At 51.6% G+C, this 25,402-nt stretch overlaps 1 protein-coding gene across 1 annotated transcript in view; it reads left to right on the top strand.

The window, feature by feature from the left end:
* The window catches only part of LOC132416386 (serine/threonine-protein phosphatase 2A 65 kDa regulatory subunit A alpha isoform), a 32,847-nt gene extending 7,832 nt beyond the window's left edge, over window positions 1–25,015 (top strand). Inside the window, exons 2-15 of the mRNA XM_059999743.1 lie at window positions 4,200–4,290; window positions 7,238–7,338; window positions 12,461–12,693; window positions 13,695–13,842; window positions 13,962–14,117; window positions 15,908–16,022; window positions 16,131–16,201; window positions 16,645–16,779; window positions 20,111–20,284; window positions 20,619–20,679; window positions 21,374–21,528; window positions 22,379–22,521; window positions 24,612–24,703; window positions 24,859–25,015. Of these exons, the coding sequence (XP_059855726.1) occupies window positions 4,200–4,290; window positions 7,238–7,338; window positions 12,461–12,693; window positions 13,695–13,842; window positions 13,962–14,117; window positions 15,908–16,022; window positions 16,131–16,201; window positions 16,645–16,779; window positions 20,111–20,284; window positions 20,619–20,679; window positions 21,374–21,528; window positions 22,379–22,521; window positions 24,612–24,703; window positions 24,859–24,875 (1,692 nt within the window). The 3' untranslated portion in view covers window positions 24,876–25,015. The remainder of the gene's footprint in view (window positions 1–4,199; window positions 4,291–7,237; window positions 7,339–12,460; window positions 12,694–13,694; window positions 13,843–13,961; window positions 14,118–15,907; window positions 16,023–16,130; window positions 16,202–16,644; window positions 16,780–20,110; window positions 20,285–20,618; window positions 20,680–21,373; window positions 21,529–22,378; window positions 22,522–24,611; window positions 24,704–24,858) is intronic.
* The last annotated feature ends 387 nt before the right edge of the window (window positions 25,016–25,402 follow it).

Here is a 25,402-nt window from a genome sequence, read left to right as displayed (position 1 = left end):
CCTGCTTCGTGTGGTCACGAGATTGCTGCATCAGCTGCTGTCTTACGTCCTCGTGGAACCACACTGAAAGCAGGGGCCGACTGGGGCAAGGAGCCGGTTCTTGTCCTCCTCCCTTTTGTCAAAGAGGAAAATCTTTCCTGGAAGCTCCTTGGCCAATTTGTCCTTATGTCTTTGTGTCCAGAACTAGGTCATTGACTGGGTTAGTTGGGATTAAGGTTGGCTGTAAATGACAGGAAAATTCTATAAATATGTGAGGCTTAAATGAGCTTGAAGTTTATTTCTGACTCACAGTCAAAAAGTCTGGTGTCAATCCAAGCTGGTGTGGCACTCTAGGTGTTAGGGTCCCAGGCTCTTACACATTGTTCTCTGTTTGGTCTCCATCCTGCCCTCCCCATTCTCAGGTTATCTCAAGACCCCAAGATGGCTGCTGAAGCCCCAGCCATCATAGCCCCATTCTAAACAGGAAGGAAGGATGAAGGATATGACCCCGTCTCCCCATAAGGACACTTCTAGAAGTCACACACACCATTCCCACTGGCCAGACATTAGTCTCATGGTCATATCCAAATGCACAGGTGATTCAGAAATATCTTTGCCGAGGGTTCATGTGCACAGGTGAAAACCAGAGGTTATGAGTGGCAGTATAGCCCAGTGCAGGAGCTCTTAACATGGGGCCCATCTGGCATTCAGGTCCAAGAATTTGGATGAGAAAAATAACATCTTTATTTTCACCAGTCCCTAACTCAAATTTAACTTCTATTATGAATTACATTTATACGTACTAGTATATTATAGCGTATTATAAATAGTGTTAGCAAAACCTATGACTCTGTCACCAGTGGTAATCATGACTCTTCAGAGCTCATTTCAGCTGTTGCAGATACTTCTAGTGCTGTTTATGCTCACCTCTGTTTCAAAATTGTGATCATTTAAAAACCTGCTAAGGGGTTCATAGTGCACCCCCCAACTGAAAAACACCAGAAAACAGAAATACGAATTGATAGTATTGGCTCAGAGCCAAGTGGCTGGGGTTCAAATCTTGCCACCTGAGAGCTGTGTGAGGTTTTGTTTTCTCTGCCCCAAAATGGGTGATCCTGTGTTTACCTCAGAGTTGTGAGGATCAAATGAGTGAAAACATTGGCACCTAGAACACTGCCTGGCACATAGTGAGTACCAAGGAAATGTTTGTAATTATTACTCTGTCACTGTGAGAGAAGGGAAACGAGACGTTGGTGGACAGCTAGCCAGCTGCTGCATGTGTCCTTGATACGTGGACGAAAATCAGGGTGCCGTCAACCGAGCAAGGTTGCCATAGCTGCCATTACTCATCTTCCTCTGGTGCGAGGCTGTTCCCAGTATCATGTCACTTTGTACTCACAAAGTACAAAGGATAGGTATTATTACAGTCCCCCATTTCACAGATGAGAAAATTGAGACTCAAAAAGGTACAAAGAGTGGCCCAAGTTCCCACAGCTAATGTGAAAAGCAGCTTAGCCTTGAACCCAGATAGTGTATCTAAAGCCCGCCCTGTTGCTGCCTTTCTTAAGCGTTCACGGTGCCATTTATGCCGAAGAAACCAGCAGCTATTCTTTTTTTTTTTTTTTATAAATTTATTATTTATTTATTTTTGGCTGTGTTGGGTCTTCGTTTCCGTGCGAGGGCTTTCTCTAGTTGTGGCAAGCGGGGGCCACTCTTCATCGCGGTGCGCGGGCCTCTCACTGTCGTGGCCTCTCTTGTTGCGGAGCACAGGCTCCAGACGCGCAGGCTCAGTAGCTGTGGCTCACGGGCTTAGTTGCTCCACGGCATGTGGGATCTTCCCAGACCAGGGTTCGAACCCGTGTCCCCTGCATTGGCAGGCGGACTCTCAACCACTGCGCCACCAGGGAAGCCCCCAGCAGCTATTCTTAAAACCAAAAGCAGAATCTCCAGAGACGGCAGTGGAAGGAAGGGGGCTGTCCACCATGGAAGAGTTGGCCTGATTCTCCTGGGCCGGTTCCCTGGGCATCGTTGCTAAATGACAGCGTGATGTTGAGATTAATAAGAGTCAGGGCATCTGGCTTCTGGACACGGCTCTGCACCTTTCCACCAAGTGACAGCTTCTCTGCACATCAGCGTGCTTACCTTTAAAAGGGAGGATTCTAGTAACAATACCCACCTCAGAGCACAGTTCTAAGGAGTGAATGTGTTAATTATCCACGCCAAGCACATAGTAAGCAATCAGTAAATGCTAGCGGCTATTGTTACTGTCATTATGATTATCCCCTGCCAGCATCCTGTGTCCTGGACCACGTGTGCTTTTCCATGTAGCCCAGCTGAGAGAAGAACACAGAGATTCAACTTGGAGGTGACAGAGAAACAGGCAACTAAGTCAATACTTACTCTGATATATTCTTGAGGACAATTTCAAACGTACAGAACATCGAAGGACTAGTACAAGGGCCAGAAAACTACAGCGTGTGGGCCAGATTCTGCCCCGCAGCCTTGCAGGTGTAGTTTTATTGGAATGCAGTCATGCCCACTTGCTTACATATTGTCTGGGTCTTTGGCTGTTTTTGTGCTACAGAGACACAGTTGAGTGGTTGAGATAGAGACCGAGTGGCCTGCAAAGCTGAAAATACTTCCTGGCAATTTACAGAAAGTCTGCCCACCTCTAGACCGGTACAGTGAGCACCTGTGTGCTTACCACTCAGATTCAGTGAGTGTTCGTGTTCACCATCTTGAGTCGTTTATCTGTTTCTGTAGGTCTGTCTTTATATACATTTAATTTTGGGCTAAAAATAAGATGCAGGCCTTGTAGTACTTAATCTGAAGATCCTTTTACTACCAGGATGGTGAGTGCTTGGACTACCTCAAGCCCAGGTGGTCCAAAAACCCAGTGACGTGGTATGAAAAGTGCGGTGTGTGTGTTTTTTTGAGGTGAGGCCACCATAGCATTTCTTGAGGTTCTCATCATTGTGATTCCCAAAGAGAGTCTTAAACCCCTTAAACCAGAGGGGATGCAGGACGCCAGTCACTTGCAGACCTGTTCGCAGCTGCATGGGGCCTGGGAAAGAATAGGCTGCGGGAGCCCTTGCTGCTCTCCTTGACCTGGTCCCTCCTCATTCTTTCCTTCCTTCCGGGAGGAGGATTCCCGCTTGGCCTGGCCTGGCACGGCTTACTCACCCTTGAGGGCGTCGCCTTCCACTCACACACATGAGCTCACTGCCTTCCGGCCGCAGCCGAGCAGCCCTGTTGTCAGGATGGAGACACAGGAAGAGAGGTTTCCCAGTCAGATGGCAGCAGCTGGGGCTGGGTCTCAGTGCTCGCTCAGGCAGCTTTCTGCGCCTCCATGGTGGTGGAGAGGTGGCTAGTCATGCCCCCGGGGACGAGAGGATCAAATGCGGTCCTAACACCAACAGGCTGAGCCTGGGACCCGCTGTGTGTCAGCGGAGTGTGTGAGATTCCGAGGGTCACCACAGCAAAGCATCACATCTTTGGTAGCTTCAAACAGCCACGAGTGTTCTCTCTCAGTTCTGGAAGCCAGAAGTCTGAGATCAAGGTGTCAGTAGCGTTGGTTCCTTCGAGAGGCTGTGAGAAGACCTGTCACCCCGAGCTTCTGGTGGCTGCCCGCCATTATAGTATTGTTTGTTCTGTTATCACTGTTAGCCAACAGTCCTGGTTACAATCCCACTCTACACCATCTGAGCTGTGTGACCCTTGCAAGGGACTTTCATTCCCTGAGCCCGTTTCCTCTTCTCTGGGGCAGGGCTTGTAACCCTCTGCTTGTCGTGAGAGTTAAATGAGACAGTGCAAGTGAGTGCTTGGGCTGGGACTGGGCCCAGAGTAAGCTGGGAACGTGGCTACCGCTGTTAGAGTCCAAGGCTCAGTGTGTTAGCCTTGCTGAGCGCAGGAGGGGGCAAAAGCAGGAGGGTGGGGACGGTGGGGAGGCGGGTGCAGTGTCGGACAGGGTGGTCCTCGAAAGTGCCACGAGGGGTGTTGGCTCAGTGAGACCCGCCGGGTGCTTTTGCTGAGGCTGCTGCTGCCATTGTAATTTAATGACCCAGGGTCACAGAGTGACTTGGTAGACTTGCCAGGTTATTACTCAGCACCCCACACATGCTTAGCAAGGCTTCCAGGGGCTGACTGGGTCCAGAGGTGTCAGACTCCCTTAAGTCTGGACTTGCTAACATTCTCCCTTCCTTTTCTCGTTCTGTCATTAGCTTCGCCTCAACAGCATCAAGAAGCTGTCCACCATCGCCTTGGCCCTCGGGGTTGAAAGGACCCGCAGTGAGCTTCTGCCCTTCCTTACAGGTACGGGTCCTCCTGGGGCCCAGGTCAGTTGGGGGCTCCCGGGGGTGGTTCCTGCCAGGTAAGAGAAGCCCCTCTGGATTTAACAAGCTGTTTGTAAGTGCCGTGTGCCGGGTGCTGGGGCTGGGGCAGGGACTGGTGAAAAGCGCTCTGGAGGCAGATAGAGCCAGGTTTGAATCGAAGCTCCAGTGACTTTAGGCGAGTTACCTCACTGTTCCATAGAGTTCTTATGTGTAAAATGGGCATAGTCGACGTGTGATGTAGCATGTTGTGAACATTAAATAATAACAATAACAGCCTACAGTTACTATATATATACCTAATGTGCCAGGTGGTGTTCTAAACCCTTGCTTGTGAGGATTGAGTTCGTTCACATAGAGCTGTGCTCGGTAAATGTACACCACCATTGTTGTCCAAGTTAATCTCACAGTAACCCCTTGAGGTAGGTAAGACTGCTGCCCCCATTTCATAGATGAGGAAACCGAGGCGTGGAGAGATGAGGTAACTTATTTGGTCCTACAGTTAGGAGGTGCTCCAGAGGGGATATTTATCAAGTCACGCTGGCTCCAAACTCGACAGTGTTGGTTAATGACTCATAGCACAGACTTGGGTCCCAACTACCTGGGCTCAAATCCTAGCTCTACCACTTTCTAGCTGTGTGACCTTGGGCGAGATACTTCATATCTGCCCGCCTCCGATCCTTCATGTGTGAGAAGGGCATTAATAGTTCAACCTAATATGAAGATGAAATAAGATCCCACGTGAAGTGCTCAGCATGTGGTAAGTGCTGCTGAGGTGTTAGCGATTAGACCGTTGCTGTGCTCTCCTGTCTGTGAAGATGTACTTAAAGCGCTTGACACAATATCTGATGCAGACTGGATCACCAGTGAATGGTAAGTCCTCTGTTCCCATCATTCTTATTATGACTTCGTACTTCACACTAATTAAAATCGCCAGTAAAGGCTCAGAGTTAGCTGTGCTTTGTCCCTAGTGAAACTCTTTCATCTCTGATCCTCTCACTTGGGCCTAGTGATGGTGCTGGGAGGCGGGAGGGAGGCAGGGACTCTCACCCCCTCATCATTTCACACTGGGGGAGTTGAGGCTTGAGGGGATGTGCAGGGACTTGCCCACAGTCACAGCTGATGACTGAGGAGCTCAGGGGTATCTGCCTCTGAACACCGCATGGGGAGGAGGCATCTGCACACGTGACATTGAGCAGATGACCTCAAACCAGTGGCTTCCACTGGTGAAATGTTGGAGAGACTTGAAGGCTTTAGAACGCTGAGACCCGGACGGCCTCGGGGGCAAGGGGTACAGGGAGTGTGGTACGGCAGTGTAAAGCAGTGGCTAAAAAGTTGTAGAGAAAAGAGTTGGAAGGACCTGGGTTTGAAACCCAGCTGTGCCACCAACCTGCTGGGCACACCTGGCTAAGCCATTCCACCGCTCCCAACCTCAGCTCCCCTCTCTGCAGAGGGGGTAAAGCAGGCCCTAACTCACAGGATGGCTGGCGGATCCAGTGCTCCACGCAGCACGTGCTGCGGGCAGTTTCTTGGTGGGGGTGGCGGGGAGGCTGCCTGGAGGGAAGCCGGCAGGAGTGAAGGGCGGACGGGGCCAGGATTGAACGTGGCGCTTTGCATGGTGAGGGCTGCAGGGAGAGACGCAGGGGCAACGTTAACGTGGGGGTTGACGGGTGTGGGCCAGAGAAGCTGGGAGGGCAGTTGTGTGGAGGTGGGAAGGGTGCAGATCTGAGGTGCTGGCAGCTCCCGTATGTTTAGCTTCCAGGGATGCAGCTTGGCCAAGGAGTCTGGACTGGAGGTAGAGTTGAGTATGAGTTGAGGATGTCCTTAAGGTCTCCAGGAAAGGAACAGAACAGGGAGGGTGATCTGAACTGTCCACAGTGGGAGCAGGCGAAACCGAGGCTGGGAGGGAGCCTGAGAGCAGGACACGCCAGAGCCACGCCGGCCAGAGTTTAGTAAAGCACTGACTCTCGTGCTGGGCCCCAAGCTGAGCTCTTCACAGAAAGCAGTTATTTCCCTTCAGTCTCAGAACAACGCTGTTGTTGTGATTTGGGGGATGAGAAAAGAGTCTCAGGCCAAGTGAGCTGCCACACACCCAGCCAACAAGAGAGTGGGATTTGAACCTACCACAGGATGGGCATATGCCTCACGTACACTCAGGGAGCTGAGATGCCAGCCTAGACGCTAGGGATGCTAGCGTCTCCTGCCATAGTCATTCCCATCGCCTCAGCAAAGGGAGGATGGAGCTTGAGAAGGGCCTTTGGATTTAGGTGTTAGGACAGAGCAGTTCTCTTCGCGCACAATCGTCCCTTCTTTCAGCAAAGTTGAGCGGATTGAGTGCCCACTGTGCTCATCTCTGGCAGAAGCTGGGGCACAGAGGAGCCAGTCCTGGACTCGGGTGGTCATAGCCCGCAGTGAGGTCTGATAAGGGTGGCCTGGTTGGGCAGTGAGCCTAGAGAAGGGACCTGACCTGTCAGGGTGGCATCCTGGAAATCTTCCAGGAAGCAGTAGCTAAACCAAGTGTCGAAGGACAGAGCAGACTTTCTCAGGCTGAAGAGAACGAAGTTCCTGGCAGAGGGAACAGTGCTGAGGGTAGAAGCAAAAAGAGCTCCCGTTTCCCAGGCTCTGCGCTCATACACGTGGTCGCGTTTGCTCCTCACTCTGGCCGTCGCTGCAGTGGAAGGATTGGCACCATTTTACAGGTGTGGAGACTGGGATGCAGCGAGGTGGTCTCGCTCCCCCAGTGTCCCGCACCTAGCCACGGGCACTCTGTCAGCTGCCCCCAGCCTCTGCCTTCATCTCTGCCCACCCAGGTGGAGGGTGGCTGCCAGTTTGAGGAAGCAGAGTGGAGCCTGCTTGTTCCCAGCTTGGGTTACTGAAGGGTGGGGTCATACTTGGGGTGGAACTGTAAGCCAGTCTGTCTTGTCCCACAGACACCATCTACGATGAGGATGAGGTCCTCTTGGCCCTGGCGGAACAGCTGGGCACCTTCACCACTCTGGTCGGAGGCCCTGAGTACGTGCACTGCCTGCTGGTGAGTCTGGAAGGTGGGGAAGGCCCCTGCCTGGCCCTGGCGGGGTCAGACCCATGGTCCTGGCAGCCAGGGCGGGGAGGGGAGAGTGCAGGAGAGGCTGGGGTCATCTTCTCGGAACAGCTGGGCCTTGGACATTCACTTTAATCTGGCAAGTCAGCAGTGACATTTAATACATCAGCACGAAAACGCGGGTGTCCTCCTTACCGTTGACTGGGCGTGCCTGACCAGCACCAGGCCCCACCGGCACTCGACGCGTGAGGCTTTCAGTTTGGAGTTAGGCTGGGTTCTTCCACTGCTTGCTGTGTGACTTGTAAATTACTTAACCTCGAGTCATTAAAACTTACCTTGAGAATCGACTCAAGAAGCCCTTAGCACAGTACTTGGCATGTAGTAAGTACTCACAGATCGTAGCTCCGTTGTCATTAATGCCATATGTTGTGAGGTCGTGTCCACCCTTTGGGGTAGAGACAGCCACCTGGAGCAACAAGAGGTTCAGTGTCGAAGGTCGCATGGCTAGTGAGAGGCAGAGCTGGGATTCCAGGTGTGTCCGGTTGACTCTCCCCCAGGCCCCACCCACTTCCTGCCTGTGAGACCCTGTGCTGGGTGATGTCTGGGGACAGAGATGGTCAGATACTGATAGCAACTGCTGTTTGGGAGAAGAGAAGGGAGGAAGTGCTCCAGTCCTGTGACCTGGGTTGAAAGACCCTTGGAGGTTGCTCACTGTTCTTCAGAGCCGTGGAACAGCTCTGCCTCCTTTTTTTTCCTCCCAATAATTCTCTCATGGTTCCTGAAGACATGTTAGCATACTGTGGCATCTGCACTTGATGGTGTTTTACAGTTACTGTCAGCAGGCCTTGTTCCTTTTAGTGGTCTGTGAAATAATGTGCTGCTTATTGGGGTCTTGGATTTGAGCACATATGGTCATTTATTTTCTTCCAAACATGCATTAAGCATTAACTCTAAGAAGCTGTGATAATTGTCATTAGATTCTGGTATCCTGTCTCTCACCCGAGTGCACATGTGTAATTGTATATGAACACGCAGAAAATTGTATGTGAATGAGGTCATTTCATACATTTTATACAGAGCAGGACTGCTTAACACCAGGAAGGTGATGAGGTCCCTAGACCTACCTGAAAGGGGTCCCTTGAACTCCATGGAACTACCTGCAGCCCCTGGTGTTTATCAGTCTTTCTGAGGAGAGAATTAATAGCTTTCAGCAGCTTCTCAGAGGACTCAGGAGCAGAGAACACTGTTGAGTACCCCACAGCTTCAACCAGAGCCACAGGCCTGCAGACAAACGGCCGGAACCCGGCTTCCTTCCCCTGCCGAGTCAGGGTCTTCCACTGATCATTCCCAATGAGGGAAACCCCTGTCATCCCATGCTTCTCTTTGGGGAGCAGTCATGTGTGACCTTTGGGACTGGTATCCGTGAGGATCCTCTGGGCCAGGCAACACTGGGAACCCGCAGGCAAGTCAGGTCAGAATAGCTTCAGCTCACTCAGCACCTGCAGCGTGTGTTCTGAGTGCCTTATGTACAGTAACCCATTGTGTCCTGCAGCGACCCTGTGAGACTCGTGCTGGTGTCATTTCACAGATGAGGAAACCGAGGCACAAGCTGGGAAGAGGCAGAGCCAGGATTTGAACCCAGGCCCCCAACTCGTTGCCACTACCACTCTTCTGTACTGTCTTCAGAGGGCTCCTGGTTGCCCCACAGGCTGATCCGAGCTGGAATAAAGGGAAACCAGGGACCCTTAGAACCCAGAAGAGGCGGCTAATCTGGGTTAGATGGGATGGGGGAGCTGTCGAGGAGGAGCTCCTGGAGGAGGTGGATTTTGACAAGTTACGGGAAATGGCTCTTTTGCAACCTGTTCATTCCATGAACATGAGCAAGGACTGTGGGCTCCGGGAACCCAGAGGTGTGTCAGACCCGATCCCGGCCCTCGTTCTCTGCGGTGTGAGTGAGATGGAATTTCACAGAGATCCGTGTAGGTATAGTGTGAGGATTATTTCTGTATCAGCAGCTCTTAACCCTATTGGAATCATGGGTCCCTTAGATGAAAATGAAGACTCCAGACCCTCTCCTCAAACGAGTAGAGATGATTTTAGGAGGTTCACGCCTTTCCCCCTCCCCAGGTTTGAGAACCCCATCCTCCATTGCACAGAGGCCTCATGGCAATGGGTCTTTGTTATGCAAAAGCATCATTTGGGGTTTCCTCAGTGTGCACCTTCCTGGGCCCTGCCCCCAGAGTCTGATTCTTTAGGTCTGTGCTGGGAGAGGCCTCCTGGGTGATCCTGCCGTGGGTGGTCTGGGAACCACACTGTGAGAACCTCTCCCTGCAGTAACCCACTGGGGCAGAGATCCTTGGGTGATGTAACTACTGCTTAGCCTTAGTCCCCAGGCCTCTGTTATCGTGACAGGTTACCATAAGTTTCACTTACAGTCACTTGCTAAGTATTAATCAATTATTACTCAGTATTTACTGAGGGACTCTAAATGGAAGATTGAGTGCCTCCTGTGTGCCAGCCTGGGTAGTGGGAGAACAAGGAAATAAGAGGAACCCGGTCCCTGCAGTACTGTGACACCATGTCTGCAACCACACCTCTGTGAGCCAGTCCTGCACCCAGAACCCTACGAGAGCGTGTCCCTGTGACACAGGCCACACACTGAGGGTCCCCAGGCAGGCATGGCATTACGTTTTCCTTGTGAATCATTGCCCCCTCCCTCCCTCCCTCCCTCCCGTGGCTGTGTTGGGTCCCCGCCACTGCATGGAGGCCCTCTTCAGCCGCGGAGAGTGCGAGCCACTCTGTGCCGTGGTGCACAGGCCTCATTGTGGTGGCCTCTCCTGTTGCGGAACATGGGCTCTAGGCATGCGGGCTTCAGTAGTTGTGGCACGTGGGCTCAGTAGTTGTGGCTCACCGGCTCTAGAGCACAGGCTCAGTAGTTGTGGCGCATGGGCTTAGTTACTCCGCGGCATGTGGGATCTTCCCGGACCAGGGCTTGAACCCGTGTCCCCTGCATTGGCAGGCGGATTCTCAACCACTGCACCACCAGGGAAGCCCCCATTGCCACCTTTTTTGTGTGTGTGTTATGCGGGCCTCTCACTGTTGCGGCCTCTCCCGATGCAGAGCACAGGCTCCGGATGCGCAGGCCCAGCGGCCATGGCTCACAGGCCCAGCCGCTCCGCGGCATGTGGGATCTTCCCGGACTGGGTCACAAACCCGCGTCCCCTGCATCGGCAGGCGGACTCTCAACCACTGCGCCACCAGCGAAGCCCCTATTGCCACCTTTTTAAAATGAGTTTTTAAAAATTCTGTTTTTGATTTTTTTATCATGGTAAATTATAAATAATATTTACCATTTTAACCATTTTTAAGTGTACTCTTCCGTGATGTTAAGTACATTCACGTTGTGGTGCAGCCATCACTACCATTCATCTCCAGAACTTTCTCATCTTCCCCAAAGAAACTCTGTACTCATTAACCAGTGACCCCCAAGCTCCTTACCCCAGCCCCCAGCAACCATCATTCCACTTTCTGTCTCTGTGAATCTGACTACAGACATACCTCAGAGATATTGTAGGTTTGGTCCCAGACTACCATAGTAAAGTGAATATTGCAATAAAACGAGTCACATGAATTTTTTTGTTTCCTAGTATATATAAAAGTTATGGTTACACTTTACTGTAGTCTATCAAATGTGCAATAGCATTCTGTCAAAAAAAGGTACATAGACCTTAGTTAATACTTTCTTGCTAAAAAATACTAACCATCATCTGAGCCTTCAGCGAGTTGTAGTCTTTTTGCAATAGTAACATCAAAGGTCACTGATCTCAGGTCACCATAACAAATACACTAATAATGAAAAAGTTTGAAATATTGAGAGAATTACCAGAATGTGACACAGACTTGAAGTGAGCAAATGCTGTTGGAAAAATGACATTGATAGAGTTGGTAGACGCCACAAACCTTCATTTTTTAAAACAGTGCAGTATTTGCAAAGTGCAGTAAAGTGAAGCGCAATAAAACAAGGTGTGCCTGTGCTCTGGACACCTCACGTAAAGGAGTCATTCAATATGGAGTCTTTTGCGACTGGCTAATTTCATTTAGCATAATGTCTTCAAGGTTTATCCATGTTGGAGCATGTGTTAAATGAGGTTTTTTTCACAGATAAGAACCTGCCCCTTTTGGCTGCCTTTGGGAAACCAGCTTTGCTTTTACCGGCCATGTTTCCCCGTGGTGACAGCTGACAGAGCTGGAAAGCAGCTGTACTCCTTAGACTGTATGTTCTCCAGTTTGCCCCAGTCTCTGCCTCGGTTGTCCGCACCTGTCACCTTTGCCCATTGCTTCAATTCTGTTTCCTGCATGGGCCCTGGAAGCATTTCCATTTATCATTTCTTCTACTTTCTTTACCTGTCAGGGCAGGTTGGACTTCAGACCACAGACCTCCACATCTTTTTTGAACAGATTAGGGTAAATTGAGTCTCCCTTCATTAGGTCAGTAATTCCCGAGTTCCTGCCCTGTGCCAAGAGGTCTGCTGGGCTCGGGGGACACGGTGGTGAGCCAGTCAAATGTCCGTAAAGGAACGTGATCACTCCAGGCCTCACAGTAACAAACCAGTGAGAGTCGCAAGCCTCAAAGTCCCCCAGTATTGTGAGATCCTGATGCAATTGCCTGTCAGCCCTTTGGAGGTTCTGGAGCCAGCTGGCCCGGTTTAGATCCTGGCTTGTGGCTATTATGCTCGGGCAAGTTACTTAGCCTGTCTGTGCCTCAGTTTCCTCTTCATAGGACCTGCTTTGTAGGATTCAGTGAGTTAGAACCAGTGCCCCCCTAGAGTTGTGGCCCTGCTCAGAACATGTAGTAAATAGATGTTCCAGTCAACATCAGTGATGATTCCTGCACTTTGAGAAGCTGATGACAGTTGCGGCCCTGTCCTCAGAAAGCGACGTGTATAGTTGTGAGGTGTGTGGACCCCACTGAAGCGCCTTCAGGGTCCTGTGAAAGAGGTTCTTCAGGGAAGGCAGGCTGGCTTGGGGGGGTCAGGGAAGACCTGTTGGAGGAGCTGAGCAGTGTGGGGTGGGGGGAGGGAGCTGGGCGGTGACCTTGTGTTCTGCCCCCCAGCCACCCCTGGAGTCGCTGGCCACGGTGGAGGAAACCGTGGTGCGGGACAAGGCGGTGGAGTCCCTGCGGGCCATCTCGCACGAGCACTCGCCCTCCGACCTTGAGGCCCACTTCGTGCCGCTCGTGAAGCGGCTGGCGGGCGGCGACTGGTTCACCTCCCGCACGTCGGCCTGCGGCCTCTTCTCCGTCTGCTACCCCCGCGTGTCCAGTGCCGTCAAGGCGGAACTTCGACAGTGAGTCCCCTGGCAAGACCCAGCCTCTTCCCTCTCCTTGGTCCCCTTCTCTCAAGCCTCGGCCCCCTCTAGGCCCATCCAGGGCCCAAAGGCCCCAGAGCTCTTCCAGCCCCCACTCCCCTCTGCCCACCCCTCAGAGACAGTGGTGTCTGGACACAGCTGGGTGTGAACCCAGGCACTGCCTCTTGGTCATTTAGGAAGTGGAGATAATGATGGTTCTTTCTCCCATTGGTTATTGTGAGGATTTAAAAGAATTACTACATACAAAATGCTTAGAACAGAATCTGGTACACAGAAGCACTCGACAAGTGATGTGTGATGCTATCTTAGGCCTGTTTGCGGTTGGCAGATAGGAGGCCTCCTCCTCCACTACCCTTCTCCCCTTTGGCTTGATACCCCAGGGAATTGCTTGCATGTAAGACTTGGCTTCCAGAAGAACCAGTGAAAATATTTTTAATTGGATTAAAATTTTCTATTAATGTGTGTTTCCCCTCCCTCTGGACTTCTGTCCATCCACCATCTTTATGAACCACTGAGCAGCAAGCCCGGGCCCTGAGCCATCACTCCTGCCAGAATACTGGTTTACAGCTGCCTGCAGGCACGTAGAGGGCTGCATGTGCCCCCGTGCATCTCCAACTGGAGCAGTCACTGCTGGAAGGGAAAACCTTTGAGTAGCCCCAGCCCAGCACCTTAGCCAAGCAATTTTATGTGGTCATAATAATATAATCAGTACCTGCCATTCACTATGGACTTACTGCAGAAAGGCTGCTGATTGTTTCATGCACATTGTCTCATTTAACCCTCATACCGACCCTGTAGGGTAGGTACTGTTATCAGCTCCATTGTGTAGGGCTGGGAAGATTCAGAGGCCATCACTCGCCTAGGGTCACCCAGGCAAAGCCAGGAACTGCGTGACTACAGCGTCTGTGCTCACCCTCCATGGTGTTGCCTGCTGCCTTGGGATCCCAGGGGTCCCTCCTGAGCCCCATCCCAACCCCCAGGTACTTCCGGAACCTGTGCTCAGATGACACCCCCATGGTGCGGCGGGCCGCAGCCTCCAAGCTGGGGGAGTTCGCCAAGGTGCTGGAGCTGGACAACGTCAAGAGCGAGATCATCCCCATGTTCTCCAACCTGGCCTCTGACGAGCAGGTGGGGTCTGCTCCACGCCCCTTTCCTCTGTCTCCCTCCAGTGGACCCTGAGTCTGAAAGGGCGTCCCAGGGCTGATGGGGCCTCTGCTGCACCCTCCTTGTTCCCATCCTCTCCTCAGGACTCGGTGCGGCTGCTAGCGGTGGAGGCATGTGTGAACATCGCCCAGCTCCTACCCCAGGAGGATCTGGAGGCCCTGGTGATGCCCACCCTGCGCCAGGCTGCTGAGGACAAGTCCTGGCGCGTCCGATACATGGTGGCCGACAAGTTCACAGAGGTACATGAGGGGGCTGTTGGCAGCGTCTCACAGATGTGGAGACTGAGGCCTCAGGCAAAGGGGAGGGGCCACATATAGGAGCTGGGGTTTAGTGAAGCGCAGGGGAATCGTCGGGTGTTTAAGCGGTAAGATCTCGGTAATCATCCATTTGGACCTCACTTCACTTGCCAATCCTGATTGAAGGGTTCTGAGGCCAACTTAAGGTTCTGTGGGAGAGAAACCACAGGAGCAGAGAAAGGGTAGCATGTATGTGGTCCTGACCTAATCGAACTTTATCTCCTTTTACAAAAGGGAAGACGGTCTGTTTGCTGGGGCTGCTGTGGCAGAGTACCACAGACTGGGTGGTACTTTATTTCCCCACCGTTCTGGAGGCTAGAAGTCCAAAATCAAAGTGTCAGCAGGGGTGGTTTTTCTGAGACTTCTTTCCTTGGTTGTAGATGGCTGTCTTCTCCCCGTGTCTTTAATTGTGTGTCTGTGTTCTCATCTCCTCTTCTTATGAGGACTTTAGTCATTTTGGATTGGCTTACCCTAATGACCTTATTTTACCTTATGACCTCTTTAAAGACCCTGTCTTCAAGTACAGTCACATTCTGAGGTTCCAGGGAGGTGTGGGGTGTGTTAGGACTTCAGTGGGAGATACAGTTCAGCCCCATAACACAGCCCAGAGGTTAGACTGGTCAGAGTGACACCATCAGGCGGGCAGAACAGGGACAAGATGCCACATGTCCCAGGACAGTGCTCTTTCCACAGAAATCTCAGTTTGCTTATCGCAAAAGTAGGTTTATTGAGCACCAGCTCTTTGCTGGGCATTGGGGTACGGTGAGTTCAGTACATCCCTGGCCGTCAGGGAACAGACAGCCTGAAGAGGGAGGCCAGCTGAGACAGAGGGAAATGTAATGTTAAAGTGTGACAGGTGCGGGGCTGGCTGGTGTTCCTGGGCCTGGAAGCACTGAGGCAGGTTCTGGAAGATGAGTGGGTGAGGGCTGGGGTAGGGACTGTGTCTGGCGTGGGCAGCGGACACTGGGCGGTGAGGGCAAGTACGAGCAAGGACATTTGGGACTGGCTTTGGGGCGAGGGGACACTGGAGAGATGGGCACCAGGCCCCTGGGGTCCTCACCTCTCCCCTTGGTCAGGAACTGCCCTGTCTCCCCCCAGGCCTCCAGAAGCGGCACGCCAGCAGGACCTGTGCACCCCTTCTGGCCTGGTGTCATGAGATGCGGAGGGCCTAGCATGCCTGCTTCCCTCTTGACCCTTAGTATTTCATCTTAATTACAAAAGTCACACGGGCTCTGGTAACCAGTCTTAGAAAACACAGAAATATTTAAATCAAAAAGTGAGAGCCAGCACACATCATTAGACTGTTTTTGGATCACGTAGCAGAAAACCCAACCCTGAACAGGAAGGAGATCTGTAGTTATTTCTAATGCAGACAACAGTACTGTGCAGTAAGTACCCTCGTGGTACAGCTCAGAGACGTACGGGGACTCATCCAGGGTCACACAGGTGCTAAGTAAGAGTAAGAATTTGAGCCAGGCAGATGGACTCCAGAGCCATGCTTGTGACCACTGCACTACCCAGTCCAACTTGGCACTATACAACAAGGAAACCAAGGCTCAGAGAGGCTCCGAGACTTGGCCAAGGTCACCCCCATGGCCCTGGCATTACATCTCAGCAGTGATTCCAAGGACTGTTTTTACCCCATTCCTGGTGCCTTTATCTTTGATTTTGTTCTCATTCATTTAGAATACCTGCCAAGCCCTTTGACCCCCCCTGACCTTCCCTTTCTGCAGCTCCAGAAAGCAGTGGGGCCTGAGATCACCAAGACGGACCTGGTCCCTGCCTTCCAGAACCTGATGAAAGACTGTGAGGCCGAGGTGAGGGCCGCAGCCTCCCACAAGGTCAAAGGTTGGTGCTGGCGACCAGGACACAGTAAGCGGGTGGGTGTCCGGGAGCTGAAGGCAAAACTAGGACATCGGGTCTTACCTCCCGCCGCCTCCATTTCCCTGCCCACAGAATTCTGTGAAAATCTCTCAGCTGACTGTCGGGAGAATGTGATCATGACCCAGATCTTGCCCTGCATCAAGGTAACAGGGAATTTGGTGGGAGGAATAGAGCAGATCTGAGCCTTCTGGAAAGAAGGGATGGAGATTGGGCATTAGGGGCAGCCAGATGCAAACCGAGTTCCCAGCCTTCCAGGGCCAGGCGGTCTTGCGTTTCGAGCAGTTAGGAGCCCTGAGTGCAGGCAAAGTCCGAGGCTCGGGGCTGAACGTGGAGGCGGGGAGTGCTTCCCCCTCGAAGCTCACTGGATCTCCTCATCCGGAGAGCTTTGGGATTGGGGTGAAAGCTGCTGGGAACAGGGGTCGTTGAACTCCAGGCAGGCCGGACATGTATGGATCTGCAATTCCCCGTGCACACTAAGCCTGCCCTGGATTGAGATGGCGAGAGTAGGCTGTGTCTCAGGGCTTCTTAGGAGTTGGAGTCTTCTTGGCCACTGACCCTGTGGCTCCCCATTCCTTCTCCCTCCCAGGAGCTGGTGTCAGACGCCAACCAACATGTCAAGTCAGCCCTGGCCTCAGTCATCATGGGCCTCTCTCCCATCCTGGGCAAAGACAACACCATTGAGCACCTCCTGCCCCTCTTCCTGGCTCAGCTGAAGGATGAGGTAAGGGCACCTGGAAGGCTCTGTGCTCTGTCTGGGACAGGTGGGGCGGCTGCTTTCCCAGTTTGCCAGGATCTTCAACAAACACCCAGGTTGCCAAGGAGTTGAATGTTTGTGGGCATGATGGACTGCACGTTAGCTTATTTGTTTATTAGGCATTTGTTTTGCATGCCCTTATTCTGTACTAGTCGTTTTTTCCTGGGCACTAGGGATTCCAAGAAAAAAAAAACAAGACACTTTTGTTCCTCAAGGACCTTCAGAGACTGGCAGTGGAGAGGGACAGATAGGCAGTCCCATGATGCCCTGATCATACAGGTGCTGTGATACATTCATGATGATCAGAGTTCAGGCTAAGATGCTGTAATAGAGACCCCAAAATACAGCGGCTTAAATAAGGTAGAGAATTATTTCTCTCACAAGAGTCCAGAGGTGGGGTGGACCTACACTGGGGGATTGGCCCTGCTGACCTTGGCACTCTGTGGGTCTGAGGTGGCTGAAGGGAGAGAGCACCGACCAGCAGCGGGCCCTGCCCTCTCAACAGTAAGACCCCGAAGGGGCACCCATCCTGTCTGTTCACACCCCATTGGCCAGAGCCAGTCATGGGACCAACCTCAGCTAGCTGTTTATTTGGCTTGGAGCACAAAAGATGAGAGAGAGCACCGCGCGATGGCTGGAGAGGCCATGGGGTGACAGCCAGGGAAGCAGTGTGGACTTGAACCTGGGGTGGAGGAGGCGGAGCAGATCTGGGTGTTGGGAAGGAGCCCTGAGACGTGTCGAAGGGAGATGCAAGTGCTGCAGCCGAAGAGGTGCAGGGAGACCAGACCGGAGGCTGCTGCTGGAGTCTGGGAGGGGGGCGCGGCTGGTTTCAAGAGGTAGGGGGGGCCGTGCTGGGTCCTGGGGCTCGCAGGCCCCCTGCTGTTTGCCTTGGTGGGGACTGGGCAGATGGTGATACCACAGGCTGGTGTGAGACCTGTTAGTATAACTTCTGTGTTTGCAGAGGCCTCGCCCTGACATACATGCACATGCACACGAACGTGCGTACACCACACACACACACACAAGGCACACGTATGCGGTGCACTAGGAAGTTGGAGGGAACATTGTAGCAGTTCATTTCTTCACATAGGAGTCCCCTGCTGTGCACACCCCTCCGCCATTTATGACAGTTGAGGCTTTTATAATCATTGGATATAATATACTTTTAAGAAAAGATAAGTAAACTTAAAATTAAATCATTTATGTTATTTATGTAAACAGTGTTTCATGAACATTTGCAGCAGCTCTATCTAGTGGAAGATTCAAAGGAATATAACAGAAAAAGAGTGAAACTAACAAGTTGATGAGCTCTGGGACATTCCTTCCCTCTCCCTGTCTCCCTGAGTATCCTTGGCTTTAGGAAGAAACACATTAATCCAGTGAAGGGGAGGGGGAAGTTGTGTTGGCTCTGAGAGTCTTCTTCAGTTCTCAGACTAGGTAGTAGGAAATTGGCTGTCTTTCATTCCTAAAGGGGACTCTATTATTTTTGAAAAGCAGGACTTAGGTGCTTTTCTCAAAGGATTTGTTGGAGAGGCCTTTTGGGCAATCTCACTTTGGAGCCAGCAGCTGAGGCTGTCTTGTCTTTTCAGCGGCTGCCATTGCTCTTCTTCATTGCTTGCTGAGTCTTAGTCCCCATGGCCACCCTTAGCTCCAGTGATTTGCCTGAACAGCCTTCGGAACTCAGAAGAGCTGTTATACTCATGGTCACTGTTGATTACAGTGAAAGGATACAGATTAGTATCAGCAAAGGAAGAAGGTGCATGAGACCAGGCGCCAGTTTCCAGTTATCCTCTCCCAATGGAGTTATACATAGTGCATTTAATTCTCCCAGTACCAACGTGTGACAGCACATGAGGAGACTGCCAGCTAGGGAAGCTTGCTGAGCCTTGGTTTCCAGGGTTTTTATTGGGGATTGGTCACATAGGCATGGAATGGAGCCGTTCGCGTGGCTGACCTTAGGTTACTGTGTCTCCAGCCTCTGTAGAGGTCAAGTTGATGCCACATGACCCAAGGTCCTCACCATAAATCACATTATTAGCATGCTCTATCTGGCATGGCCCAAGGCCCCCAGGTAAACAAAGACCCTTTTATCAGTTTGGATATTCCAGGTGCTTAGAGATCATCTCCCAGGAGCTGGTCAAGGGCCAGTCCTTTGGAATGTGCCAAGTTTGAACAGCCTAGACCTGTCCAGTTAACCCCTTACTGCACACTTGCTCATTTGGTTCACAGATTCATTTCAATGCTTGCTTCCTTACCCCACAGCTCCCAGAGGGAGATGTAGAAAAAATTAACTGTGGTGTCTGCCCCAGGAATATATGATGTTGGACAAGGAGTTAATTGTGTTTATGTGCCTTTTCTTAAAAGTTGCTTCAAAGGTTTTTAGAAGCAGATGGGGGCACAGATTTCCCTGCTCTCCTAAGGTAGAGTGTTCTTATGAACCTGTCATAAGTTGAAATGGTGTAGAGCAAAGAAGCAATTTTTTTCTCTTGTAAAAGCAAAAACCCTCTTTAGGTTTCTTTTGGTTAGCAAAAGCAGGCACCAGTGTAGGTCTTTCATAAACTCAAAGTGGTGTAAAGCGAACTTTCGAAAAGTGGGGGATACCTGCATATGTGCACATGTTGTAAGTCAGAGCTCATAATATTGGTAGTCACCTAGTGGTTCAAAAATATTTCTTTATTCCTTCGTTTTTTTCTTTCAGCTGATGTATTGAGCACCTACTATGGTCCAGAAACTCTGCTGGGTACTGGAGACATAAGGATATATGAGACGTGCTCCTTACAGAGCTCAAAGACTAGCAGAAAGAGTAAAAGTAACAGAAATGATAAAAGTAATAAACTCCCACATGCCAAGCCCTTTGTGGATCAGGCAGTTCAGTAGCCTCAACCACCCTTTGGGATTAGATGGACGTTTCTGTGTCACACATTGATATCCAGAAATGTTAAGTCCCTTGCCAAAGGGCTCCCAGCTAGCAATGGGCAGAGCTGGAATTATTATCTTGTCTGTTTTTCCCAGGGTACCATGTTTTTGCACTGTGATTCCTGCAGATTCTTCAAAAGGGCTAAACATTTTTTGTGCTTCTATGATGAGATTTGAAAAGCTGTCCCATTTAATAATCCATGTTGCTTGCTTTGTGTGTGCTTTTAACGTGTCCCCAGGGCCGGGAGCTGGGCTTGGGCAGTGGTAGTCTGCCCTGCAGAGATGTTTATTATATGAGGTTGGTGTGGTTGAGCTCTTTTCGCCCTGCCCTGGGTTCTGTGTGCATTGGCCTTCTCTCAGAACCCTTCTATCCTCTCCTCAGTGCCCGGAGGTGCGGCTGAACATCATCTCCAACCTGGACTGCGTAAACGAGGTGATTGGCATCCGGCAGCTGTCCCAGTCCCTGCTTCCCGCCATTGTGGAGCTGGCTGAGGATGCCAAGTGGCGAGTGCGACTGGCCATCATTGAGTACATGCCTCTGCTGGCTGGACAGCTGGTGAGTGCGGAGGCCTGGTGCCAGGCACGCTGCCCTGGGAGAGGTGCATGGTGGAGTCTAGTCACAGTGCAGTGTGTCCCGGGCTGTGCCGGTGGACCTGGGGGCCGTGAGGGCTCAGTGGAAGGTGTGAGGACTGTCCGGGGAGTCGGAGGAAGGTACACAGGAAATAGGGCCTTTATAAGATGGATAGAATTAAATGAGAGAGAGGAGAGAGAAAAAGCCCCTCAGGTGAAGCTGAGCAGTGTCCCAGCTTCTTGGGGTGGGTGTGGTTTCCCTGAGGTTTGCTGGAAACTACCCAGTCTCCCGTGATCCCTTACTTCCTTGTCTTCTGCAGGGGGTGGAGTTCTTCGATGAGAAGCTCAACTCCTTGTGCATGGCCTGGCTTGTAGATCATGGTGAGTACTTCTGGTATCTCTGGGAGGAGATTGGGGCAGGAGGGATGCAGGGGCGGATTGTCTGGGGCAGGTGGGGAGAGTGGGGGAGGCTAGAGTCACTCTCCCATGCTGTCAGATGCTCACGCGGACCAGCTCCTTGCTTTTTGGAGTCCCAGAGAAGCGCAGGGGTCACCCAGGGGCTGCCTGCTACAGTCGAGAGTCCTAGGGCTACCAAGCAGACAGCCTGGGTTTGAATCCCACCTCCTGGCTGTCGAAGCTTAAGCAAGTCACTTGCCATCTTTCAGCCCACGCTCATTCTGTGAAACATGGGACTTCTCATCCCAGCCTTTCAAGGCCATTGTGAGAACTGCTCATTGTTTTCACTAAGAGTGGCAAAAATAAAAGTTAACCTTTTTCTGTAACAGGCAGGCTCCATTCCATGTACTAAGTGCTAAATCATTTGCTTGGGCAGATCACTTCTCAGAGCCTCGGTGTGCCCGTCTGTATCTTGGAGCTCTTGAGGAGGTACTGCGTGGAAAGAAAACCCTACATTTAGCACACAGCAAGCCCTTTCTTTCTCTTGGAGTTTATTCGTTCGTATGTGGCCTGGTACCTAGGGCTGCTCGGTAGGCAGTAGTGAGTGTGACTGTGACTCCCCACCCGAGTCAGTCCTTCACCTCTGAATCACCGCCCCCTGTCCCTCATCCTTCTGCAGTCTATGCCATCCGCGAGGCGGCCACCAGCAACCTGAAGAAACTGGTGGAGAAGTTTGGGAAGGAGTGGGCCCATGCTACTATCATCCCCAAGGTCTTGGCCATGTCTGGGGACCCCAACTACCTGCACCGCATGACTACGCTCTTCTGCATCAATGTGAGCACGCCCACCTGCCTCCGGCCTGTCCCTGAGGGGTGGGGGAGTACCTAGGAGAGGAGGAATGGCAGAGGGTCCGCAGGGGAGAAACCTGGCTTGGGGGTGGGCAAGTGATGGGAGCTGGGGTTGCAGGGGTGAGTCCTTGGGGAACTGCAGGCCAGAGGTTGGGGGTCCCCAGTCAGAGTCACAGGGCCTCTGGGGGTGGGGACCTGGCGTTGTGGGAGGCCCAGGACTAGGGAGACTTGGCCTCTCGGAACAGTGATTGCCAGACCTTTCTGGTAGGAGAGGAAGCACCCTCTCCTTCCTCACAAAATGTGTATATATCTATTTATGATATAATAGTTAAATGTGCAGTTTATAGAATCAGACCTTTTTAATTCTAGCTCTGCCATATATTAGCTATATTTAATCACTTAAATAAGCCATACACATAACTAGAAATTAAAGGATAGGATTTCAAAACTAACATAACAAAGTGTTCTGATAATTTCTTCCCATGCCTCACTTTGGAGACCACTGTACTAAGGAAGGGATCCCAGGGGTCAGGAATCAAGTCCCATCCCAAGAGGATGAAGGGAAGTCTGAGGGTGGGGAGACAGGATGGGACAATGTGGGCTGGGAGTTTGCAGGGCAGGGAGACAGTGGTGTTAGGAGGGTGTTAGGGGAAATGGGAGCTTCCAGAGAATAAACTACCCTCAGGGTGGGCGAATCTGGGCTCAGAGCTCCCCCAGTTGCTCAGCTTCACCCTCTGGCCTGACAATCACCAGAGTGGCCTTGGTCAGAAAGGGAGAGAAATGGGAGTTAGCCGTGAACTTCGGGTAGTCACCCTCTGCTACTCACTGACCTCCAGGTGCTGTCTGAGGTCTGTGGGCAGGACATCACCACCAAGCACATGCTGCCCACAGTGCTGCGTATGGCTGGGGACCCCGTCGCCAATGTCCGCTTCAACGTGGCCAAGTCCCTACAGAAGATAGGGCCCATCCTGGACAACAGGTGAGGCCTGGACCCTCCTTCACACACCAGTAGCACTGGTTTTGGGCATCTTAATCTTTGACTTTTGAAGGTAGAGCTTAGGGTTTGAGGCCCAGGACTGCTGTTTGCTTGCTCTGTGACCTCGAGGTCTTAGTTTCTTCAAATGTAGAATGAGAGTTCACATGACCTGCCTCACATAGTGGGAGGGGGTGAGAAGGTGGCAGTTCTATATAATAGCAACAAATCATTAGAAAATAAAATTAACAAATGTGTGTGTGTGTGTGTGTGTGTGTGTGTGTGTGTGTGTGTAATTTACAATTGCTCCAAAACCATCAAATACCAAGTAATAAATTTAATGAAAGATGTATAATACCTCTAGTGAAAACTATGGAATGTTGCTTTGGGAAATTAAAGGAGACGTACATAATATTCATGGATGGGATGGTTCCCCAGACTCATAAGTTTAGTATAATCTCAGTTAATCTCAGCAGGTCCTTTCTTGAAAAATTGACAAGTAGATTCTGGAATTAACATGAAAATGCAAAGATCTGGAATAAGCAAATTGATCCTAAAGAAAAACAGAGTTGGAAGACTTATCCTACCAGATACCAAGACTTAACTATGATGCCACAGTAATTAAAAAGTGAGGTGTTGGCACAATAATATTCAAATAGCTCAGTGGCACAGAATTGAGGGCACAGAAGCAGACCCTCGTGTATACCAGTTCAGTGGGGGAAATGGATCGCTATGTCAGAATGACTAAACTGAAAAAGCTCAGTGGCGCAAGTGTTGGTGAAGGTAGACAGCTGGAACTCTCATATCTTTTTTTTTTTATATATTTTTTTTTTGCGGTACGCGGGCCTCTCACCATTGTGGCCTCTCCCGTTGCGGAGCACAGGCTCCGGACGCGCAGGCTCAGTGACCACGGCTCACGGGCCCAGCCGCTCCGTGGCATGTGGGATCTTCCCGGACCGGGGCACGAACCCATGTCCCCTGATCGGCAGGCGGACTCTCAACCACTGCGCCACCAGGGAAGCCCTGGAACTCTCATATCTTGCCGGTGGGGCTGTAAATAATAAATGGGCCTAATCATTGAAAATTGGTAGAGTTGAGTGAAGCTAATTAGATAATTAGACATACACTCCATGAGCTGGTGTGTTCTCTCCCGGCTGTATCCTCTCCCGGGTGTATAGCCGAGAGAAAGGAGTGCTTGTTTCTAACAAAAGAACGTTCATGGTAGCTTTATTCATTTTAGCCATGAAGTGGAAACAGCGCAAGTGCCCATCGACAGTATAGTGGATAAGTTGTGGTTTATTCATATGGTAGGAGACTGTATTTAGCAATAAAAAGACTCCTTCCTGCTGTGTGCAGCAACCTAGGTGACTCTCAGAGACTCACCTACGTGAGAAGCCAGGCCCAAGAAAACCTATCCTGGGATTCCATTCATATCAACTTCAAAAATGGATCAAGGGGCATGTAGGTGATGGAAATGAAAATAGTGGTTATATTGGGGGGGAGGGGGAGCTCTGTCAACTGGAAGGGGACATGTGACACCTGCACCTCTGACTTCTGTCTCTGTCCACGACACAGCTTCATACCTTTAGTTTCTCTCTGAAGTCCACCTTCGTTTCCCCAGACAGCTGAGTGTCGGTGCAGATGCATTTCCCTGGGCCCCTTGCCTCCCTGGGCTCCTGTAGGGCCAAGTCCCTCCGTTTTGGCGCTTGCCTCTTCTGTTACTCATCATCAGTTTGGTCTGTGTCTTCCTCCCAGCCCAAGCTCCACGTGGGTGAGAATCAAGAGGGTTGGATTTTCCACTGTGTTCACACCTAATACGCAGTAGGCCTCAATAAGTATGTTAAATGAATGGAAAGTACCGACTTCCAAGGCTCAGAGACTTGTGGGTTCTGGATTCCACTTTTCCACACTGTCTGACATCCCTGTACCTCTTCTGGGCCCCAGAGGCCTCTGTCCTGGTTTGTCAGACTTCCAACCTTCAAAGTAACTGTTTCTCTGGCCCCTGAGACTCTTAATTCAGTTGTGTGTCTGTCTGTGCGCACCTTGTGCCCCCGGCCCCACCTGGCTGACCCCTTGCCCTCCTCTTCTCTTCCCAGCACACTGCAGAGCGAAGTCAAGCCCATCCTAGAGAAGCTGACCCAGGACCAGGACGTGGACGTCAAGTACTTTGCCCAGGAGGCTCTGACTGGTAAGGCATTGAGAGCTCCGAGACCCCAGCGGCAAGGTGGTCTGCAAGGATGGCGCTAGGCCTGGGAGCAGCTGCTCCAGGCGGGGAGACCCAGGAGCAGCTGTGGGCAGAGGGCTAGCTGCTGTTCTGACTCCCAACTGTTCCTGTTCCCCCAGTTCTGTCTCTCGCCTGATGCTGGAAGAGGAGCCAACGCCGGCCTCTGATGTCCACCCTCCCCCCCAGTCCCTCCCTCAGGGAGACATTGGGGGGCCTTTGGCTGTCACTCCCTGTGCATGGTCTGACCCCAGGCCCCTCCCCCAGCACGGGTCCTACCCTCCCCAGCCCGGGAATCCGACTTCTCACCGTCCACCTCCCAAGGGGCTGAGGGGAGCGCAAGGTGGGACAGGGCAGAGACCTTGGGAGGAAGGGGCCACTGCCGCCCACGCTGGGGGAGAGATGTGAGCATCCCAGGTCACTGGCTCCTGCTGCTGTAATGGGGACCCCCTCCGCCATCTACTTCTCCACCTCCCTTCCTTCCCCTCAGTGGTTTTCTTTGTGTCAACTGTGTCGTTTTTATTTTATTCCTTTCTTTCCCCTTTTCACAGAGAAATAAAGGTCTAGAAATAGCTGGTCCTCTGGTCTTAGTCGCTAGCATGGGGAAGAGGGCACCACGTCAGCGCCGCAGTCTTGCCCTTCTCTCTGGGGAGGACGTAATTACTG

This window comes from Delphinus delphis, chromosome 20, assembly GCF_949987515.2.
Source record: "Delphinus delphis chromosome 20, mDelDel1.2, whole genome shotgun sequence".
Lineage (NCBI taxonomy): Eukaryota > Metazoa > Chordata > Mammalia > Artiodactyla > Delphinidae > Delphinus > Delphinus delphis.
This window is presented reverse-complemented; position numbering and strand designations above follow the sequence as displayed.